General features: G+C 56.1%; 1 protein-coding gene across 2 annotated transcripts in view; it reads right to left on the reverse strand.

Moving 5' to 3' along the window:
- Positions 1-1,013: 1,013 nt before the first annotated feature.
- The window catches only part of PITPNM3 (PITPNM family member 3), a 104,442-nt gene continuing 89,866 nt past the window's right edge, over positions 1,014-15,589 (reverse strand). The window contains exons 14-20 of one of the 2 annotated variants that reach the window (XM_015118392.3): positions 15,145-15,261; positions 11,582-11,698; positions 11,096-11,244; positions 10,368-10,517; positions 8,022-8,205; positions 4,237-4,365; positions 1,014-2,134 (exon numbers count right to left, since the gene is read on the reverse strand). In XM_015118392.3, the coding sequence (XP_014973878.1) occupies positions 1,829-2,134; positions 4,237-4,365; positions 8,022-8,205; positions 10,368-10,517; positions 11,096-11,244; positions 11,582-11,698; positions 15,145-15,261 (1,152 nt within the window). In that variant the 3' untranslated portion in view covers positions 1,014-1,828. Of the gene's footprint in view, positions 2,135-4,236; positions 4,366-8,021; positions 8,206-10,367; positions 10,533-11,095; positions 11,245-11,581; positions 11,699-15,144; positions 15,262-15,589 lie in introns of both variants that reach the window. The other variant, XM_077970103.1, reaches the window with a different exon arrangement.

Below are 15,589 nucleotides of genomic sequence, written 5' to 3' on the forward strand. Positions count from 1 at the left end.
CTGAGGCAGAGCCTGATCCGCACTCCTCCCCACAGACTCGCCAGCAGCCCTGGGCTTGAGTGCAGGATGCGGCACTGGAAGTAGAGCAGAAGAGCTGGCAGACTGAAGACACATTTCTAGGGGAGAGAGCAGGGATGGACGCTAGGAGCCCAGACCCCTCCAGCCCCAGGAGGGCACCCAATTTGCCAGGCAATTCACAATGGTGGTGCCAGCCGCCCCCATCAGCAGCATCATAGGCTGCATGGGAGCCGCGAGAGGTAGACATTGAGCAGAAGCGACACTGAGCTGACACAGGTGCCTGCTGTGTATACACACGTCTGGGCCCTGGGGCAGCCTGGCTGAAATTGCTGGGACCGGCCTCAGTGGCAGCCCATGGGGGCTCAGCAGCCACCTGGGCAGCCCCACACAGCAGGTGTGGGCCTGGGCCAGGGAGTCGGGGTTTTCCAGGATGCAGGAAACCAGTGCCCAGGCCAAGGTTCAGCAGCAGGAGGGCCTGAGCAGGCTTTAGGGGCCCCAGAAGGGCCAAGTCCTGCCAACCTCAGGGGACTACCCAGGAGGAGGTTATGGGCACAAACTGAGCAGCAGGGGACAGGGAAGAGAATACAACAGTTGGAGCCAAATTTCCAGGAACCCCTAGAACCCTGGAATCTCAGCTCTATGCCTCCAGGAGCCAAAAAAGGTAGAAGGGTCCTGGCAGAGCTGGGGTTATGGGGAGCCAGATCACTAACCTTTTGGCAGGAGATGGAGGTGGGTTGTCCCTGGGACACCCGGTTTGAGCATCAGTGCAAGGCAAACCAGCTGCGCCTCTCTGTGGAGTAGGGGTCCCTTCCCAGCCCACCCAGAGAGGCTCCTTTAAGAGTCCCTCCTTTCCAGCCCACCCAGACGCCCTCTCGCAGGCTGTGTGAAAGGTATGGGTCACAGGACACGCAGAGGGACCTAGGCCTGAAAAGCCTCAATGGGCCAAACTGCAGGACATCTTGCGAGTCAAAGACTCACACCAATCTCAGCTAGGGGGACTTCTCCAATAACAGAAGGAAGACGGGGCCCAGAGAGGGCAAGCAACCAGCTCAGGGGCTCCCAGCCAGCCCAGCTGAGCCAGAGCCCAAGGCTGCAGCCTCCCAAGGGAGGGCATGAGGCAGGGCTCCGGGAAGAGGAACCCCTGGCCTCCAGGGCCACAGGGAAATGGTGAGGACACTGAGGACAAGGGGGGGTTGGGGACAATGGACAGCTGCAGGACAGACCGTCAGCACCAGACCCCACCCCCCGAGGGCTGTGGACAGGGACCGGGGATGTGCTCTCACTCCCAGAAAGTGGCCATCTTGCTGTAAGAGCGCCAACCCCAAAATGGTGATCCAGGACCACAGGGAGGGCGGGCACAAATGCCACTCACGCCTCCACAAGACAGTCGAGAGGCTGTGCCTGCCAGCGGCGTTTGGTCCCGAGGCTGGGGCTGCCCCCTTGAGGGCCTGCCTAGCTCGCTGTGAAGCCTGGGGACGCAGGAGGGTGGTCGAGTTTGCCCAAAGGCTCCAGCTCCGGGCAAGCCTGCCCCCAGGATGACACAAACATGAACCCTGACTTGGGCTTGCAGTCGCAGGCACGTGGGAGGCAGCAGCGGCTGCACCGAGACCCCCGGATCTCACCTTGTGGCAGCTCAGGGAGCCCCCCCGGGGTCGGGCAGGATCCCTCCCCGCTCTGGTCGGACACTGCTGGACAGACACGGGAGGGGAAAAGCAGGAAAACGCCTGTGTCGGGGAGAGGGCAGCCCCCTCCCGTCCCTGCAGGCAGCCTGATTGGGCCCCCCACCCCGGCTCTGAGCACAGCCCACCCCTCAGGGCACCGACTCGAACTTGGGGGGCCCACGTGCCCAGCTGAGCGCGGGCAGCGGCCGCTCGTGGTCCTTGTCGGACTCGGGCTGGCTCTGGGCCCGCTCGGGCTTGGGGTTGACGGCGGGCGGGTCGGGCTGCTGCACCGACATGGTTCTGCGCAGGTGGTTGCGCTTCCGCAGGAACTCCGGCTGTGCGTGCAGCCCGAAGCTGCCCTTGCGCAGGATCATGCGCGAGTTGTTCTTCTTTGGGCGTGAGCGGTGGCTGGCCTCCAGCGCGGCCAGGTGTGCAGCGTAGCCCTCGCTCAGGAACTGCGGAGGGCAGGGCAGGGCAGGGGAAGAGGGGAGGGGAGGGGGAAGAGGGGAGGGGAGGGGGAAGAGAAGAAGGGAGGGGGAAGAGAGGAGGGGAGGCGGAAGAGGGAAGGGGAGGGGGAAGAGGGGAAGGGGGAAGAGGGGAAGGGAAAGGAGGGGGAAAGGGGAGGAGAGGGGGAAGAGGGGAGGGGAAGGGGAGGGGGAAGAGGGGAGGGGAGGGGGAAGAGGGGAGGGGAAAGAGGGGAGGGGAGGGGAGGTGAAAGGAGGGAAGGAGAAGGAGGGGAGGGAGAAGAAGGGAGGGGGAAGAAGGGAGGGGAGGGGAGGGGACAGGCGTCAGGTGGAGGGGACCCCGATGCTGATCCTGTCCCCATCATTTCCCAGGAACACTCTATGGAGACACCTCCAGCTTCTCTGAGGAAGCCCAGGGAAGCCGGGAGCTCTTTAGTGTTCCAGAGTCCCCATCCCGCTTTGAACAACCATGCATCTCTACCTGTACCCGTGGGTCACACCAGAGTTCTCTGGATTTTTATTCCTATTTTATTTTAATTAATTTGTTAGTTTATTTATTTGAGACAGGGTCTTACTGTGTCGCCCAGGCTGGAGTTGCAGTAGCCCAGTCTCAGCTCACTGCAGTCTCAACCTCGCCAGCTCAAGCAATCCTCCAGCCTCAGCCTCCCAAGTGACTGGGACCACGGGTACATGCCACCACACCCAGCTCATTTTTAAAATTTTTTGTAGAAACAGCATCTTGCCATGTTGCCAGGGCTGGCCTTGAACCCTGGGCTCAAGCAATCCTGCGTATCAAAGCACCGGGATTACAGGCATGAGCCAGGGCACTTGGCCTATGGGTTCTTGAGGGTGGGGAAGCACCCATCCTTGTCACTTGGCTCACTAGAATTCTGCAAAGTCCCTCCCATCATGCCACCTGCCTCTCCATGCCTCTTGTCACTTTTCTGAGCCCCGCGGCTGCCCTCCTTGCCGGTCCTTTCAGCTGTGCCCAGAACCTTGCTACTCGATATGTGGTCCATGAACTCTGGCAGCATCACCACCACCTGGCCCCTTGTTAGGCAGAGCCTTGGGCCCTCCCCCCGCCCCAGGCCTATGGAATCAGAATATGCATGGCAACAAGATCTCCAGGTGATGCCTGGGCACTTTAGAGTTTGAGAAGCGGGTCCTGAGTTCCCAACTTGGAAACACCACCATCCCCGGACCCTCTACCCGGGGGTCACTCTTAGGCACTGCGTACTTGACATGCCCCAGAGGGAGGTCACCTCCTTCCCTTCCGCCTGCTGTGCGATTCCAGTAGTGGCACCTCCTACGTGGTCACCCAAGCCACAAACCAAGGCACTGTCCTCTGCCTTCCCTTTCTCTCATCCTGCACATCCATCTGGGCATTACCAAACCCAATCCATCTCCTACCAAAAAATGCCTCTCAGACCCTCCACTTTCTCTTCAGCTCCCTCTCGGCTTTTCTTTCCTTCCTCTGAACCACCTTCCACCGACAGCCTGAGGGAGCTTCCTGAATCACACACCTGCTCATCCACTCTCACAGAGTCCCCACACAGGCCATCGTGGCTGCACTGACCGTTCCAGCCCCCTCTCTCCCCTCCCAGCTCATGTCCCACGCAGCCAAGCTGAGTCACTGGCAGTCCCAGAATATACATGTTCTTTGTCACCTCCTGACCTTGGCTTTTGCTGCTGCCTCTGCCACAAATGCTCTTCTCAGTCTCAGGCCCTTCCTGGACCATTCCTTCAAATTCCAGAAACCCAACCTTGCCCTGGAGTCTGGGTCCCTCTCCAGGGCCCCGCAATTCCCTGAGCCCCCCATCATACATCATGGCACTTGCTACACTCTACTGTCACCAACTGCACGTGTGCCATCTCCCCACTACACTGAAGTTCATTGCATCCGACTCCACTTGGGATTCTCTCCCCGCACCCAACACAGGCCCTGGCCCGAGGCAGGCACCCCGAAGTGTTTGCTGAATAAATGAATGAGCCAATGTGGGAATGAAGAAATAAATGAATGAAGTGCCCACTCCCTCCATCCCTTTCCCTGACCTCCCTCACAACTCCCCGCCTCCAGCCCCGCCTCCACCCACCTGGCACTGGGTTTGGTACTTCTTGGTGGACCTGCCCACGATGAAGATCTGGGAGGCGGGCAGGCCCAGCACGCTGTAGACAGAGATGTCCTTTGTGGAGCCGTAGGCCGCACTGATTTTGATGAAGCACTGAAACACAGGGCAGGCACGGAGGGAGAGTGAGGCCAGCCTACCTCCTGGAAAGCCTTCCCAGGCCAACCCCAGGGAGCCCCCGCTTGGGGACCCTCTATGGGCAGTCTGGTAGACTCCAAGCCATGGGGCCACCCTGTGTCAGGAATGAACCCCCAGAGTGGCTGCCCCTCCTGCACCCCAGGCCCATCCCAGGACTCTGCCCGGTAAACAGTCGTGACCACACCATTTACCGGTCCCGCCTGCAGCAGTACGCTCAGGTTAAGTAATGATGAAGCCAAATGTTCCTTTGTGGATAAGGAAATTGAGTTCCAGGTTTCTGGCTCACAGGGCCAAGACTGGAGGCCAGTTCTGCCTGGCTTCTGATCCTGTATCATCCACACCGCTCCACGCTGCAGCTCGCCGTGCGCCTACTGCCTCCCGCTGGCTGGTGTAATGACTGTCCCACCCCCCGCCCCCCAGAATCCCCAATTCAATTCAGAGAACTGCACAAGGTCTGCCTTGCTCCAGGGCACTTCCAGACCATCACCGTTCCCTCCTCTCCCTGGGATACACCGGATCAAACTGCCTCCTCCTGTGAGGTGCTGGCCACCCAGCTGCTTCCTGTCCCTGTCATCCTCTTTTTCTCCCACTCACGCTCCTCTGAAGCCACTGGAGACTTTGGTCCTGGGTCACAGCTTTCCTTCCTCCCAATCCCCACCATCGCTGGAATGAGCCACAGTCAGAGTGACGTGAGGGATCTACCACCTCCCACCCCGCCTCGCAGCTTTGCACCTTCTTTCACGTCAGTGGCCGTCACTTCCGGAACCGAACTCAGAACCTGCCCCTCTAACTGTGAACTTCCACAAGTCCGCTGCGCCCAGGGTTTCTGCCCCCTCCCTGCCACGTCTCCGCCAGCCGCCACCTGGCTGCTCTCAGCCTCACCGACACTTGTGCTTTCTGCACCAGCCCTGCTGCCTCACCCCTTCCTCATCCTGCCTGAGTGACCCGCAGCATCCCTGTGTCCTCTGCCTCCACCCCAGATTTTCTCACCTCTTCATCCTCCTCCCACACCCGCCCAGCCCCAAATCTCAGCCCTGGAAATTTTCCACTATCCACCTTGTGTATTTGTATACGCTGCTCACTGAGAGCTGCTAAAGAAACACAGAGCCACACAGCTCTCACCCTCCATCTTCTTCCTGTCCTTCCCTGAGCCCTACTCCGTCCTGCAGGTGGCTGCCTTCGATGCTGGACCAAGGAGAGGGCTTCCTCAGTCCGCTGCCCCTCCCCTCAGTGGTTGGTGTATTCCCAGCTGACTCAGAGGGTGGAGCAGTGCCTCTTCGTCTGGCCCTTCCACCTTCTCATTCACCTGAGATCACTCCTATAACTGGGATCCTCTAGCTCTGGGGACCCTGGCTGGCTGCCTCATGACCCTCCCAGCTGACACCCACCTTCTCTGCTCCTCTCCCTACTACTTTTGCCCCCTTATCCTTCCGAATTGTCTTTTCCTCACAAGGTCATCTGGTGGCCAACCTTTGTCTAGTGGACAGTTCTCAGCATCCCACACCCTTGGCAAGAGGGGCACTAGCTCCTTGAACCCCTCTCCTACCGATAACTGTAGCCTCTGTCTCCTGGCCCTCCTCCCCCTCACTTTCCTTCTGGTTCCTCAGCCGCTCCTTGTGCTGCTCTCAGGGGCCCAGCACAGCCTCTTCTCACGCCTCGCCTCCCTTCTCGTGGCTCCGCTGATCCGTCCTGTGCGTCTGCTTCCCAGTCTCCACCTGCAGCCCAGACCTACCCTAAGCCATATCAGGTCCCATGGCCGTATCAGCCTTGACATGTCCACAGCTGAGCTCATCTCCCTCCAGCCTGGTCCTCCTCTCGTGTCCCCTCTCATTCACTCACTCATTCATTGATTAATTCTACCAACATTTATTGAGTCCCTACCACGCAGCATCATCACCCCCAATCCAGAAGCTATATTGGTGAGCAGAACAGATAGGCTCTGCCTCCATGGAGACCTTGGTCAGGTGTGTAGCACCTGGATCCCTCCTGGTCACCCAGCACGGACATCTTAGGACTCCTCGCTCTCTGCGTCCAGCCATCCCTGAGTCCTGACTATTCCACCTCCTAATCCTGTCCATGCTTTTCTCTCCATCCCGTGCTCATCATCGCCTGGATTATGGTCTTCCTGTGTTTTGCTTGGGCAACAGCCCCCTAACTGGCCTCCCTGCCTCTGGTTTCTCCTGCCAGTCTGTTCTCCACACAGCCACCAATGGGATCTTTGTACACGCCAAGTTAGACAGGACCACTTCCCTGCTTTAAACTGTTCCGTGGCTCTCCATGACCCTCAGCAGAGAATTTGTGATCTTGGCCTGGTTTCCAGCGTTTTCAAGATCTGCCAAGTTTGGGCCCCTGATGACCTCTGAGGGCTCAGCTCCCACTTGCCCTGGGTCTAACCCTGCCTGCACTTACCCCAAGCCTGGATGCCCGCAGCTCTGAGAACGTCCCAAGCTCTCTCCTGCCTCCATGCCTTTGCACATGCCATTTCGCTGTCTACCTGATAAACTCATGCTTCAAGACTCAGCTCAAAAGTTACCACCCTCCTAGCAGCCTTCCCTGCCCTCCCTGGACAAACTGAAGTCCTTTCTCCTCTGTTTGCTAAAAGGGCCTTTTTCAACCACACACCAGTAGTTATCAATTGACATGTCCTTCCTCCTCTAGATCAGGGATTTGCAGACTTTTTCTTTGAAAGACCAGATAGTAACGATCTCAGGCTTCGCACTGTGTCACCACTACTCAATTCTGCTGTGGTACTGCAAAAGCAGTCATAGACAATACGTACACAGATGAGCTTGGCTGTGTTCCAATCAAACGTTTTTTATTTAGAGACATTGAAATTCATGTAATTTTCATGTCATGAAATATCATTCCTTTGATTATTCTCTCCATCCATTTGAAAGTATAAAAACCATCCTTAGCTGACCAGTCACAACAAAACAGGCTGTGGGCTGGATTTGGTCATTATATATCAACGCCTGCTCTGCTCTAGGTCAGGGATTCTTGATTTATTTTTCTGTGCATCAGAATCCCCTGGAGGACTTGTGAAAAGGTTCCTGAGCCCCTCCCCAGAGTTTCTGATTGAGTAGGTCTAAGAGGGTAGGGGGCGAGGCGGGGCAGAGAATTTGCACTTCTCTTGAGTTCCCTGGTGCTGCTAGTGGGAACCACAGCTTTGGTCACGGAAAGCACATCTGGGTCACAGAAAGCACATCCGGGTCATGGAAAGCATATCTGGGTCACGGAAAGCACATCCTCTGCCCCCCTGGTTCTGTTTGTCTCTGTGCAGCCCCAACAAGCACAGAGTAAGGAACACAATCGCCATTTAAATGTCTACTGGATGAATGGCCAGATGTAGAGACAAGAGTCAGGAGATAAAGGACGAAAGTCTGACTCAGATCTAGGGCAAGTCGCTGCAGCCTCACCTTTCTCCTCTGTCAATGACGAGACTAATAACCTACCTCACAGGGCTGCTAGAGGACCCACCAGATCCACGGGAATGGGATTTGTAGACTGCACATCATGAGGCCCCACCCCGGGGGAGGGAGGCAGAGAGTGGTGAAGAGGAGGGTTGGGCTCTCAAGTTGTGGAGGCCCCGCCCCTGCCCCGAGCTGGCCACTCACCTCCTGCATGAGGTTGCGCAGGAAGATGGCCTTCTGCCGCAGCGGGTCGTGCACCAGCCCGTCCGAGAAGAAGATCATGCCCTGTGGGAAGTTGTGCTGGGACAGCCACGACACCACCCGCTGCTTCTGCATGTCCGGCCGCCCCGTGATGTAAAGGATCATGTAGCCCAGGTCCTGCCAGTGCCTGGCGAGACGGCATTAGAAGGGTCCAGCCCTGCCCAGTGCAGGCCACCCAATGCCCAGAAGCCTGCCCTGACCATAGCTGCCCTCCTGAGACGTCAGAGGGACGAATCTGAGGCGTGCTAGGGAGAACAAGGGGGATCCCGAATCCCCTCTCCCGGTTGAGCCCTGGACATCTCCCCAGATGGCCTCCAGGTGCTGCAGGCCCACATCCAAACTCATCTCCTCACCCCTGACCCCTCTGCTCACAGCCGCTTCAGAGCCAGAGACAGGCGCCTTTCATTCCCCCCTGTTCCCTGTGCCTCCCTCCCTCCTCCTCCAGGAAGAAAGCCTTTCCGTTTCACCAGGCCAGACTCTTTACACCCCCATCCCCCAGCCCTCTCACTTAAGCCCTGCTTCTCATCCTTAGCCTGGGCCCCATCTCTCTCCTGGGCCATTACAAAAGCCTCCTGGTTGGCCTCTTTCCCTGCACCCCCGCTCCTGCCCATATCTAACCTGAGCCCTGTAACCCTGGGCAGATTACTCAACCCTGCCCAACCTCCCAGGGTTTCAGTTGCCCCCTCTGTAAAACGGGCATAATAATATGAACTACCCCATAAGGTTGTCCTAAAGATGAAAGGAATTAATCCCAAACATGCGTAGCAAGGTGGTGTGCTTGGTGTGGCTGGCTTTATTATTATCCTCCACAGTGTTTCCATGGTGATTTCTGTACATCACAAATCGAACCCCAGCACTCCTTTGCCGAACAGCATCTCCAGCTCCCCAGCACCCTGAGGTAGAGCCTCAAGGCCTCTCTCTGCCTCTGTGGCCATGCCCCTGCTCTGCCCTTGCATATGGGATCCCCCCCGCCCACCCAGAGCTGCTTTGCGGCCGCCGGACAAGCCCTGGGCTTTTCTGCTACACAGCTCTCCCCTAGACAGCCCTCAGGGCTCCATCTCCTGATATTCAAATCTTCCATCTTTCAAGACCCCCCCTTCCTCCAGGAAGCCTTCCCTGCTTCCCAGGCAGATCAGCCTCTTTCCTCTGTGCTCTCACAGCACTGTGAGATAACTCTCTTGGCTGACTTCACGCAGAATCCTGGCTGCAAGATGTCAGATAAGCCCAGACCTGGTTGGGCACCTATATGGCACCTGCCACCAGAACAGGCTAACAGAGATGGGGAGTTCTAAACCTGGGTGATGGTCTGAGGGATCTGGGGATGCTTTACGCTAATGCAGGGGTACAGGGGTCACCTCAGGGATTCTGGTTAGTTCTGACGTGGGGCCCAGTGATATGTTTACGAAAAGGGGAGTTCCTGACGACTGTCGAGGTTTGGTCAGCACCATGTGGCCCCTGGAGCCCGTGGAAGGCAGTGGGAGGACCATGGACCCCCAGAGAGGAAGGACCACAGCCTCCCCTTTCCTGCAGTGGGAGGGGGACCGTGATGCTGGAGGGATTTGTTGTAAGGGCAACAAACGACCTAGCCCTACAAGGGGAAGGTTGGCCCCCTGAAACAGGCTTGAGTCTGACTAGGCCTGTTCCTACGGAGCTGCTGGGCATCTCGAGGGCAGCAGTCTCCCGGGAGCCCAGGAGCCAGGCCCATCTTCTCTCCCCAAAGCCATCACTGTTACTGGGGTGAGGCAGGGCAGTCTCCAGCCCCCAAGAACTTCCAGTGCCTGGCATCTGTCCTACTCTTGAGGTTCTGATCACTTGGAGTCCTGGGTTACACTTTCTCATGGCTGTGACTTATTTTCCCCACCAGACTCTGAGTTTCCTCCAACTTAAGAGCTCACTCTGCATCAGTGCCCAGCACACAGCCTGGCCACAGTGGGCCTCAGAAAGGGACGGATGCGTGCATGAGTGGAGGGAGGGAGGCAGGGAGAGAAGGAAGGAGGGAGAGAGAGAGGGAGGGAGGGAAGAAGGAAAAAAGGAAGGAATTGGGAGGGGGAAGAAGGAAGTGAGGGAGGGAGAGAGGAAGAAACAGACAAGCTGAGGTCTAGAAAGCAGGAGAAATTTTCCCAAGGACACTCAATAAATTACTATTGGAGGTAAAGCCAGGGCTTCCCAGCTCGCAGCCCCAGAGACCAGTAGAATTCCTGGAGCAAATCAGAAAAACAACATATTTCCCCAGGGCTGCTGGCTCCTGCCCCCTAGGGAGACATATCCCTCGTGGAAGGTGGCACTCACCGGACAACGTCCACTGCACCTGGCCGGACCTTGGGGTCGCTTCCCATGATAGACACGCTGGCCGCAAAGGACCCGTCAATGCTGAACACGACACACTCCATGCCCCGGGGCAACACCGTGAGGTAGCTCATGGCACAGGTCTGGTCGCCCCTGAAAGAAGCCTGCCTGTGGTCAGCCGTGAGGTCAGGGTCAGACGTTAGCCGGAAGCCAGAGGTCAGCCTGTAGCTGCAGTCAGAGCTCAGTCTGGGTCAAGGTCAGAGAGCACCTGGGTGGCATCTCCTGATGCCACAGCTGGTGACCTCTCCCATCCACTTCTGTCCATGCAGACAGAGATGGGGGCCCAAAAAGAACCCCAAGGGGCCGGGCGCGGTGGCTCACGCCGGTAATCCCAGCACTTTGGGAGGCCGAGGCGGGCGGATCACAAGGTCAGGAGATCGAGACTACGGTGAAACCCCGTCTCTACTAAAAATACAAAAAATTAGCCGGGCGCGGTGGCCGGCGCTTGTAGTCCCAGCTACTCAGGAGGCTGAGGCAGGAGAATGCGGGAACCCGGGAGGCGGAGCTTGCAGTGAGCTGAGATCGTGCCACTGCACTCCAGCCCGGGTGACAGAGCTAGACTCCGTCTCAAAAAAAAAAAGAACCCCAAGGACCCTAAATTCTAGACAGGCCTGGCTGGAAGGGCCATGGAAATGAGAGAAACCCCCCTGAGAATGGCCCCTGGGTCTTACCTGACGACCATCTTCACAGGATAGACGCCGACCCCCAGGCGCCGGGGCCGTGGCACGTTGTATGTGATTCGACCGCTACTGTTGGTGATCTCTGTGTCCAGGTGTACCCAGCGGCCTGAGGACGGCTCTGCCATTACCAGGATGTCCACCTGTGGCAGTGAAGGGGGTCAGGGGATTCCCTGAAGGCTGAGGGGCTACAGGCTTGGCAGAGGGGCTGGGCAGGGGAAATCTGGGCTGAGGTCCCTGCCTGACATTCCCTGGCTCCTGCCACCCTGGCTCCTCATTCATCCTTGGATACTCTGAGCCCATCCTTTCCTCCTTGCTCGCCCTTCCCGGCCCGCCCAAGCAGGTGAGTGACTCCTGGCCCTGTGCTTCCACCCCAGGTAGCTCGGCCCTCCTGATACCCTCACCCCACATGCCATGTGGCTCCACGAGGCACCTGGTACAGGTGGACTGGCTGAGGAGGGGAGGCCCAGCCCTGGGTACCTTCTCTCCAGTCAGAGCCACCATGTCGAGGGGACCGTACATGAACCGCCCCACCAGGACCTGGGGGCCATCTTCAGCAGCAATCACATCGTTGGCCCGGTGATTAGCCGTGACATTCTGGAAGGACAGAAAGAAGCTGGCTCAGTCCTTGCAAGGGAGGCTCAACCTTGCTTTATCATTACAGTGTGCCTCAGACTGGCTGCAGGCATATCAGCCTGCTGAATCACGTCTCCCTACTAACTTCTGCTAGAGTTTCAGAGATGTGTTCCCAGGGAACGTGGGAGAAAAACAGACCGTGAGTCCCCCAAACGCTGTCTGACATGAGTCCTCTAAAGGCGCCCAGGGCTTCCTGCCATTGTACGTTCTCTGCTTTTGTTTTTTTGTTTGTTTGTTTTGTTTTGTTTTGTGTGTTTTGTGTTTTTGAGATGGAGTTTTGCTCTTGTTGCCCAGGCTGGAGTGCCATGGCGCGATCTCGGCTCACCGCAACCTCCGCCTCCCGGATTCAAGCAATTCTCCTGCCTCAGCCTCCCGAGTAGCTGAGATTACAGGCGTGTGCCTCCACGCCTGACTAATTTCATATTTTTAATAGAGACAGGGTTTCTCCATGTTGATCAGGCTGGTCTCGAACTCCTGACCTCAGGTGATCTGCCTGCCTCGGCCTCCCACAGTGCTGAGACTATAGGTGTGAGCCACCGCGCCCGGCCTGTTCTCTGCTTTTGACTCTGCTTGGCCCTGAGGGGACAACTGGCCTCACAGCCTGTCCTTCTCTTCTAGATCCCTGAGCTGGAAACTGCCTTTCTTTGGTTCTTTCTTCTACATCACGGCGCACATCCAACGGATATTTACTCTCTGTCTTTTGTTTTTTTCTTTTTTAAGATAAAATTTCAAATGCACAAGCGTAGAGAGAGAGAAAAGAGTGTAACAAAGCCTCGTATTCCCGGCACCTGCTCCACCACTTAGCAATGAACTCATGGCCATCCTGGTTTCATTCTTCCCTTGCCCAATTCCCCAGCCTTGGCCCCAGCCTCGCCGGGATTATCCTGGAGCAATCCTGGATGCTACATCATTTTAACTGTGACTGTCTCAACCTCCCTAATCTTCTTCACTTCTGGTTTCAGTTCATTCTGCAGCCTGTGTTGGCCCCGACCAGCCCCCACTCCCAGCCTGGCCTCCAAGACCCTAGTCTCTCAATCTAGTGACCATTCCTTTACTGTGTTGGCCACATTGTCGTCTCTCCCACAACGACATCGCCTGGATGCTGCTAACAGCTTCCTAATGGAGCTCCTTACTCAAAGGCAGTCCCTGCAACAGATCCTCTGTCTTTATAAAGCACAGATCCATTAACACCCTCCCAGGCTCCCCGGTGCCCTCTGGGTAGAGTCCAGATCCTGAGCTTAGCTTTCCAAGCCTTGCCTGAATGACCTCTTCAGTCTGTCTCCTGCTGCTCCCCATCCACACCTTCTGGTCCTTTCTGCCAGGCTCTGCAGCAGCCTCCAGACCTTTGCTCACACCGCCGCCCCGCCCCCCACACTGGCTCTAGGTGCCATCCCTGGCCCTCTTCCCCACATTCCAGCCCATTCGCTATGACAAGACTCAGCGTCATCATCGCCAAGAAACACTCCTCGGACTCCTCAAAGACATGTTCTCAACCTCCTTTCGATTCCCACGCATTTTAATTCAATCCAACAAATATCTGCAGACACCTCATCTGCACAGGGTCCCTGAGATAAACTGGAGACACTCAGCCAGGTAGGGGACGCAGGCCCCCTTACGGGTGCACTATCAGGGGAGAGGGAGCAGCTGGTTCATGAATATAAGCACCTGAAAAGATCCAGCATCACTAGTCATTAGGGAAATGTAATCAAAACCACAATGAAATACCCCGTCACACCCACCAGAATGACTAGAATCAAACAGGCAGATAATAACAGGGGTTGCTGAAGATGCAGAGAAATCAGAATCCTCATATATTGCCAGTGGGAATGTGAAATGGTACAGTGACTGTGGAAAACAGTCTGGCAGTTCCCTATACGATTAAACATAGTTACCATTTGATCCAGAAATTGCACTTCTAGGCATATACGCGAGAGAAATGAAAACAGGAGAAATGAAAGACACAAAAACTTATACACGGACGTTCCTAGCAGCATTATTCATAGCAGCCAAAAGGTGAAAACACCAGCGTGGCCAACATGGCGAAACCCCATCTATACTAAAAATACAAAACATAACAAATAAAAATTAGCCGGACATGGTGGTGAACACCTGTAATCCCAGCTACTCAGGAGGCTGAGGCAGAAGAATCACTTGAACCCGGGAGGGGAGGTTACAGTAAGTTGAGATTGCACCATTGCACTCCAGCCTGGGCAACAGAGCAAGACTCCGTCTCAAAAAAAAAAACAAAAACAAAAGCAAACAAACAAACAAACAAAAAACAAACAGGTGAAAACAACCCAAATGTCCATCAGGCAGTGAATGGATAAGCAAAACACAGCATCTCCATACAACGGGATATTATTCAGCCTCAGAAAGGAATTTCTGACACAGCGACCGCGTGGATGAACCTCGAAGACAGTGTGCTACGTGAAACAGTCAGACACAAATGGTCACATATGACATCATTTCGTTGAAATGAAATGTCCAGAATAGGCAACTCTGCAGGCACAGAAAGTCAGTTACTGAGTGCCTGGGGCAAGTGAGGGAGTGTCAGCTAAAGGGTACAGAGCTGCTTTTTGGAGGTTATGAAAAAGCTCTAAAACTGACCATGGTAATTGTTGCACACATCTGTGACTATACTAAAATCCACTGAATTGTAGTATCTAAATGGGTAAATTATAGGATATGTGGATTTTATCTCAATAAATATGTTTACCGAAAAAGAGTTGGTTCATGAAGGATTGATCTCCTTCTACCTTTTAGGACTGTTCTTGGGGTCCATGTCTGGCCTTTTCGCCAGACTGGAGGTACCTACCATAGCAATGGTTGTGTCTGTACAACTCTATGCTCCACTCTCTACCAGAATGACTGAGACAGAGTAGGCACTGATGATCGTTTGCTGAGTGAATAAATAAACGTATATACCTCAAACTCCTATTCATCCTTCAGTACCCCACAGAGGAGCCTCTTCAGAGAATCCCTGAATGATTTGCCCTGACAATCCTTCTTTCCATAATTGTCTTAATCTGTGCCTTCCTCTATCAAATATCACACCAGGCCATACTCAATGGTAACTGAGACTGAGATCCAGGACTCTTTCTGATTCAAGTCCACATCTACTGTAGCCTGGCATATAGCAATTGCCCCATAACTGGTATCTCCTCACCAACCCTAGTATCTTGGACCCCTGCCCTCAGGGCTCCTGTGGAACCAGGCCTTGGGGAAGCAACTCATGCCCCTTGCAGCTGCAGCGCCTGGGCCTCATCTGAGTGTGAGCCCTGGCCTGTCTGGGTGCTGAGCTCCCAAGCCGAAGTGCTTACCTGCCATGCAGACGCCCCAACCCCCAGGCCAGCCCCACCTCCCAGAGGACGCAGTCCCAGCCGCATGCAAACTGAGCACGCACGCACCCTCAGCTTGACCTGAGTCCGCTTACGAAGCCACTTCTCCCGAGGGTTGGCGGGGCTCAGCGCTGCGGGGTCCAGGCGGGCGCTCTCCTTGATGTTCACGCTCTCGTAGCGCATCACCTGGCCAAGAGCCGAGCAAGGCCCCGGTCAGGTCTTCTGGCTCCTCTGCTTCCCTCCCAGGGTGTCAGCGCCCACCACCTTGTGGCCAGCTGAGCCCTGCCCCTGCCACCCCCCAACCTCACAGCCTGGAACCATCAGGAGGCTGCAGACCCCAGCACCTGTGTCTCTGCATTCGTGTCCTGACAGCTGGGGCCAGGGCAGTCTCCCAGTTGGCTCTCTTCCTGAGAGAAATCTCTGCCCCGCTGTGCCCAAACCTGGCAGCCACCTCTATCTGTCCCCGCTCTCTGCCCTCCCTCTGTTATAACAGGTGGCCCTTCCTTAAGGCCGG

This window comes from Macaca mulatta, chromosome 16 (assembly GCF_049350105.2).
Source record: "Macaca mulatta isolate MMU2019108-1 chromosome 16, T2T-MMU8v2.0, whole genome shotgun sequence".
Taxonomy (NCBI): Eukaryota; Metazoa; Chordata; class Mammalia; order Primates; family Cercopithecidae; genus Macaca; species Macaca mulatta.